The sequence below is a fragment of the Antrostomus carolinensis genome, unplaced genomic scaffold (assembly GCF_000700745.2).
Source record: "Antrostomus carolinensis isolate BGI_N321 unplaced genomic scaffold, ASM70074v2 scaffold14652, whole genome shotgun sequence".
In the NCBI taxonomy this organism is placed as follows: Eukaryota; Metazoa; Chordata; class Aves; order Caprimulgiformes; family Caprimulgidae; genus Antrostomus; species Antrostomus carolinensis.
In genome coordinates, this window is record NW_010301868.1 from 56650 (window position 1) to 63763 (window position 7114).

Sequence of the window (7114 nt, forward strand, 5' to 3'; positions counted from 1 at the left end):
GGTCAATGTGGCATCAAGGATGGTCTCAGCACAGCAGTTTCACCTGCATATCTGTGTGTAATACCTAAAGAAAATACCCTACGCAATGGATAGTGAAGCTTTGACTTACCCCAGATAATCTCTTCCCATCTAGGGTCTCAAGGAGCCTTAAAACTGAATTTCTGCTTCTGCTAAAGCCATTACAGCAGTGCTAGATGATGTAGACAGTCCTCAAAGGTGCTGTGCAGGAGAGGCTTGATGCAGAGATGGGTAACAGGCCTGGGAGCTGGGAGGTTGTACTGGGTTTTCCACCAGCTCCTGCCCTTCAGCAAGTTCCTTTGCGCCTTGTTGGGTCCTGTTTTCCTTAGAGGGGAGTTAGGGATTCACAGGGGACATGCTGAGGCTGCATTAGCTAATGACTGGTGTCTATGGCGGGGTTTGATCGTGTACTTTGCGAACCTATTGAGGAGCTGTAGCTTAATCAGGTTAACAGTGACATTAACCTAGTGACACTAATCTCTTAACCATCCAAAAAACCACTATAAATCAGCAGAGATGGATGTTAACACTTCCCAACCCAAGAAAGGCTTTTGGAACTTGTAGTCTCAGGATACAGCAAAGTCATAGAAGCACAGAACGTTGTGAGCTGGAAGGAACCAACAAGGATCACTGAGTCCAACTCCTATCCCTGCACAGGACAATCCCAACATTCACACCATGTCCCTGAGGGCCTTGGCCAAATGCTGCTGGAATCTTGTCAGGCTTGGTGCCATCAGCACCTCCCTGGGGAGCCTGTTCCAGTGCTCCACCACCCTCTGCCTCAAGAACCTTTTCCTCATGGCCAACCTCACCCTCCCCTGCCACATCTTCCTGCCATTCCCTCTGCTCCTGGCATTCGTTGGTGGCCAGAGAGAAGAGATCAGCGCCTGCCCCTCCTCTTCCCCTTGGGAGGAAGTTCTAGACCATGATGAGATCTCCTCTCAGTCTCCTCCAGGCTGAACAAACCAAGTGACTTCAGCCTCTCCTCACACAGCTTCTCCTCTAAACCCTTCACCAATTGCGTGGCCTCTTCTGGACACTCTCTTGATCATTAACCAAGTAAAAGAAACGCAGAAGAGCAAAACCCCCAACACTCCTATTGTCAGGGCTTTGCCACACTACAAACACCCGAGGACAAAGATGTGCCATGTCCCACCCAGGCTGAGTCCCTTCCCTGTCACCACCATCCCTGCTCCCCCCCCGGCAATGGGCTCTGCACGGCGGGTGCTTTATTTTGGTGGCTGCACTTGCTGCATGAGTTTGGCTGTGACTTTTCGTTGGGACCAGGGTGGAGAGGACTCTCTGCTCTCTGGGCACATGTTGGGGTGGGCTGGTGGTTTTGGGACGTGCTGGTAACTGTGGTTTTATTGCAGCTGTGGTTGGTAGGGAGATGGACTGAGCGACCTACTGCTCTTCTCTGCTTTTGGATCTCTGGGAGGGCTGAGGTTGGAGGGGTTTGCTCTCCTTGGGGATGGAGTTGCTGAAAAACAAAGCCCTGGCTTGGTTCTGGGACACCTTTTAAAGTGCTTTCCTTGTTTGTGGTTGATATTTAAAATTGCCAGTTTCATTTGCCTAACAGGGGGATTTGTAATCCCTTGATCTACAGTAAGAGTAAGTAAATATCATTTAATGCAAGCACCACAGGGTCAATCTCCGCTCATCTACCTCAGGTAGTTTAAGCAGCATTTCAGTTGCATTTGCTGCTGGCAGGTTTTCAGCCCAGGCACTCCCCTTGGGTGGTGTTCAGGACCCTCTCATCGACGCTGCAGGGTGTGTGTGTCAAGTGCACATTTACCACTTTGCCCTGGAAATACAGCCCAGGTGAGATGTGCACGGGGGACTATTTAGAAAACAAATTGCTCAGACTTTCCCCCTGGCCAGCTTGGGGTGTGCCAATGCCTTTGGCTTAATTTAAATGTAAATTGTGAGAGGCAGTGATGGCAAAGTACCATCCATCACTCACCCACGAGCTAAACCCCACGTTAATGCTAAAGCCACCCCATCACCAGCCTGCAGCATGAGGAGAGACAAGCCAGGAAGGAAACTACAGGCTGAATTGGCAGCTCAAAAATGCTGGAGGTGTAGTCCAGGGGCTGCTGAATTAATGTAATTGTGGCTTGCCTGGCTCATGACAAATAGGATTACTATGTTTTCTTAAGAGATAAATCCTGTTTCTTATTTCAGGGAGCCCTGAGTGCTCTCAGCACAGTTCTGGGGTGAGGACAGCCTGCCCCAGGCACCCCCCTGAACTTTCCTCCTTCCATGCCCTCCATCCAATTTAAGCCCAGGGTGGTGAGGGGCATTCATGGCAGTGAAAAGGCAAAAGAGAAGCAGGTCGTTCAGCCCTGGGCAAGGGATCAAACGGTGGGTGGGCAGGAGCAGCCCCCCTGCTTGCTGCCCCTCCTCATCCCCAGCATCACTCCCTGCCCCTCGGCTGGGCACGTGGCTGTCCCCACATGCTGATGGGGATGGGAAAAGTGATTCAGCCTCGTCTTTCCTGGTGCTGTTTGCTGCCCCTCTCCCTGGTCCCCCTGTCTCTGTGCTGTGCTGCTTTCCCTTGCGTGCCGTGTGTCCAGCCCTTGGGGATGGCGAGTGCAAGCCCTGAGGAGACATCACCACCTCTAAAAAGCCAGTGTTTCCCTCTCCCAGCTGCAACTGGGTTGCCTCCAACTACAATCAGTCTAACCAGTACTACAACAACCCCAACTACCACCACCATCGACACAACTACTACCACAACAACTACCACAACTACCGACACAACTACTACTACTACTACTACCACAACTACCACTACCACCACCACAGCTGCCACCACTCCACCACCCACCACCGTCGCAAGCACTACAGCAGCTACAGAGAGGGCTCCGGCAGCCACCACAAAGCAGGAGTTGGGTACTGAGCTTTCCTTTTCCTCTAACCCTTCTAACCATACTGAGACCTTCCCCTCATCTTTCTCAGAGTGAGGATTAATAACAGGCACAGGGAAAATTTAAGACATCCCATGCTATGGGAAGGGCTTTGCAAGGAGGTGGAGGTGGCACAGGGTCAGGAATTGAGGTGCACAAGTGGTTCCCAGCAATTTGGGGGTCTCTGTACCATCCTCCTGGTCTCAGTCTCAGGGATAACACAGCCCTTCCCTGGGATGTGACGTTGCTGAATTAGCATCAGTGTTTAGGATGGAGGTGGAAGATCCTACAAAAGCTCTCAAAAGTATTATCCTGTGTCGTATTGCTGATAAATTTGGGTTGTGTTACTGTTAGAGAGAACGTCACTTCAAATTTAGCACGTCAGCTGTTAGCCAAGAGACCTGTCATCATTTATACAAGTCTTTTTGGTTTATGCTGCTGCTCTTAGTGATGTAACCCAGCCATAGCTCACAGGAGAGCTGGGGTAGGGTTTGAGTTACAACATGCAGGTGTGTGCCAGGTATTTATCAAAATAAGATAAATTTCTCACAAAATCAGCTAGAATAGGGTGATCAAACTGTGTTTTGGTGGAGGTGTAGTCTCTATTCTGTGTTTTACTGATAGATACAGAGAGATGTGTCTCTCTCAGCCTTGTTTTTAAAAATGCTGCTCTAATGGTATTTACAGTTAATAAATAATTATGGATAGTTATATTCAGGTTATTAAAATAAAACAAACTAGTAGTAAAAGGGAACGCAAGCAAAAGAATCCAGTTGCAGAGCGATACACTCAAAAATGCAAGTGCAAAAGCTACAGAAATCCTTATTAACTCTTCATAAAGAGGGAAAGGAGGTAATGGTAATGAATATCAAAGTCGGCACCCATTTAACTCAAGGAATTTGATTAAAGTAGTTCAGACCCCTTTCTTTATATTCTTGCATAAAAATAGCTCATGTTGGCTAAAAAAACCCCACCAAAACCGTATGCTGGGAGCACCAACCTCCACCCAACACTCCACAGCAAAATACATGTGCAAATCAGCAGCACATTTCCTGCTCTGCACTAATTTGCTTATTAAAGATTCAGACCCAAACTAAGAATTACGAATTCATGTTCCAGCTTGTAGCACCACAAACCTCCTCAGCCAGAGAAATCTCACGCTTTACAAAGCTGCTAACTGCAAGTAAAGGGGATGCAGCCAGGGAGCTGCAGTGCCAAAACAAAACCAGCTTCAAAACTGGTGCAAGAAATACAGATGCAGAACTGACAGGAATAAAACAAGCAGCTCTAAAAGGTTCCAGATTTTTAGAATATGAAATCATCTAGACTGTTATCAACAGGAGAAGGAAGACACTTGATTTTTTTTTGATTTTTTTTTTTTTTAAACAGCATAGTAAGAGAATTTTGTAAAAATCAAAGTTTTTTTAATAAGGTTAGAAAACATTATATAATTGTTAACAGTGCTAGACTGGCCTGAATATCCCAAATGAAGAACACCTTCCAAAACTAGTGTTGAGTGAGAAAACACACATTGAGGCTTTAATAATGAAGCAAGATTGTTGCCAGCACACAGTCACTATTAAGTGACTACATAGGAAACGTTGCTAATTGAAAATAGGCAATTAAGTAGTGAGGCACGTGCTGCCAGAGAGCAGGAGATGGGAGGAAAAGAGGAGCTGCCAGAGGAACCGTGTGTGTCCCAACCACCCTGGGGACACGAGGGAAGAGGTTGAGCTGTAATGTGGGCAGACAGGGCAGCTGCGTGGCAGCACAGGTTGTGTTTGCACGAGGGATTCTAGGTCACGTCCCCAACCCCACAGTGGCCGGGTCCTTGCAATATCCTAAAATTCCCATAGCTGGCCTCATCTCAGGGACTGCAGTTATTCATCTGTGTTTTGTTAAACCAAAACCTGAGCTACAGCCTGAAGTAAATAATTGATAATGGTAATAACAAGCACAAGGTGTAATTTACCTGACGTCACTTCGATGCACAGTGAACTAGGGGATTAGCTCTACTTCACTAGAACTGAAGTTCATCCGCTCTCCAAAGCAACGTCGACAATCCTTAACTTCAAAATCAGAAACGAGTGACTTCATTGCCCCACTGGCTGTCTCTAGACCCAGTAACATGACAATATTCTCTCCCAGTCTTTCCTTCTCGGTTGTGGCAGTCAGTCCATGAGCACTCATGTACTTGTCTCCCCGTGTCTGTTTGGGCAGGACATTAGCCAGGAGATTACCTTGCTCACCAAAATCCTCTGGGATGTGCCATAGGAGTCTTCTGACTCCAAAGATAAGCTGAGTGCAGTTGGACTTAGACACCAATAAGCTGCTGCTACCAAACTTCTCCCAAAAGTTTAAAGTTAAGGATCTTGAAAGAAACAAATAGCTCCTTAGCCACGCTCGTTGGGTTAAGATCAAACCATTAACTTCAGGAATGATTTTGTAAAGTTTTCTCAACACCAGATGCTAGGTGAGATCTCATTCATGTCTAATCCAAAATACTAACTCCTGTTCTAACCTGTCCACCAGCCACCAATGGATCGTTCATATGGGACATAAGAGCTATGGCTAATAGTAACTGGGCAAACATCACCTGGAGCCACAATTACTCTGCAGGAACTGACTTTGTGGTTAAGTATATCACCAGTAAGCATCAGATCGCGTGGGGACTCTATAGGGTGGTGATGCCATTAGAGATCCTGCCAGCTCCCATGGTTGCAACCTATTACTTGGTCTTAATTACTGTGTGTGGAAAGATGCTCTATGGCCACGTGGAGGATGGGAGAGGAAAAGGCAGGGGATGGTTGTGTTCATTTGTGAACTGTTTATTGAGCTGGGCTGTGCGTGGTCACAACGTAAAGAGCCTTAAATACATATATATGAAAGGGGCTAAAACGTTAAAGGAAAATGAATGAAACCTATGTAAATTGGAGAGCAGTTTTAATTGCCTTTGAAGAGCAGGCTTCTTGAATCTGGAGTTGGCAGAATCATCTATGATCCCAAACCTCCTGTTGTATCAGATATCGTTGTCTCTTAAAATTGTAAGGCTGCGTGCTTAGTCTGGAAACTCAAAGCCAGTATCTCTGCTTTTAGTATTTGTTTAGAAAAGATGTTTACATGTTGTTGGTTGGTTGGGTTTGGTTGGTTTTTTTTTATAGATAGGCAGTGATGACTACTGCTTATCTCTAACTTTATTTCCCAGCCATTTCAGCCCTCACATCATCTGGTATGCTGGTCTTAAATCTGCATTTAAAATAAACCAGCTAGGCATAATCGTTAACAGCAAACCACTTTAGGTCATTTACAGCATTGTTTAACAGATGACCTTGCTTTCTCCTTGAAATAATTCAGAATGCACAGCCAGTGCCTGGTCTTGCTCTGCAGCATGCCAGGCTTTGGTAGGCTGTGCTCAGCCTTCCCCTTTTTAACTGGTTTCCATAATTCAGGATATGGAACTTTCCAAGCATCCCAGCTCCCAAACCACCCACTGCCAGCCCTGGTTTTTCCCCAGTATCAGGAAGCACAATGTGCAGGCGATGCCCTTCCAGAGCCCACGTGCTCTGTCTGTGCTTGGGACAGGCTATGGCAGCAGCAATGCCATGAGATACCCTTATCAGGATCTGGCCGAGAGGGAGGAAATCTCTTCCCATGGCTCTCGTCCCTTTCTGGTGGCCTTTGAAGCAAGCAGCATGCTTTTGGCCTCAAAGCCACATTTCTCCTTCCCTGCAGCGCTGTTGAACTGGGAGGTGCACACAAACCAAAGCCCTACTACAGGCTTTCTTAGCCTTCAATGGTTTAATGCTCAGCATTAAGCTCATCAGCAAATGATTCTCGGCACACTGCAAAGAACAGGTCATCCTTGGATAGAGCCTGGGAGCTATCAGCTCACAAGCATCTCTCCTTCAGCTCAAGGGCTAGACCCCTCTCACCCCCTAAAAACATCAACCTGCCAGTCTTGCAACATGTTTAACGCAACGCCCAGTTCATTCAAAGCCTCTTTAACCTGCCAGCAAAACCAGTGCCCAGATAACACTCCCAAAAGCACAAGAACTGGCTCCTTCACGGAGTCCTGTAGCACCTTCACCCAGCTGAGCGGGACCAGGCAAATTCTAGACCTTTTGCTGTAAAAAAACCCCAAATATCCAAACCTGAGGCTGGGCAGATAAAGGACCTATCGAGTCTCT

General features: G+C 46.9%; 1 protein-coding gene across 7 annotated transcripts in view; it reads left to right on the forward strand.

The window, feature by feature from the left end:
* The window catches only part of NFASC (neurofascin), a 53933-nt gene that overhangs the window by 34703 nt on the left and 12116 nt on the right, over window positions 1–7114 (forward strand). For 2 of the 7 annotated variants that reach the window (XM_010163634.1, XM_010163639.1), the window contains one exon: window positions 2668–2913. The exons of 4 other annotated variants lie outside the window; for them this stretch is intronic. In XM_010163634.1, the coding sequence (XP_010161936.1) occupies window positions 2668–2913 (246 nt within the window). Of the gene's footprint in view, window positions 1–2667; window positions 2914–5459; window positions 5577–7114 lie in introns of all 7 variants that reach the window. One more of the 7 variants, XM_010163636.1, reaches the window with a different exon arrangement.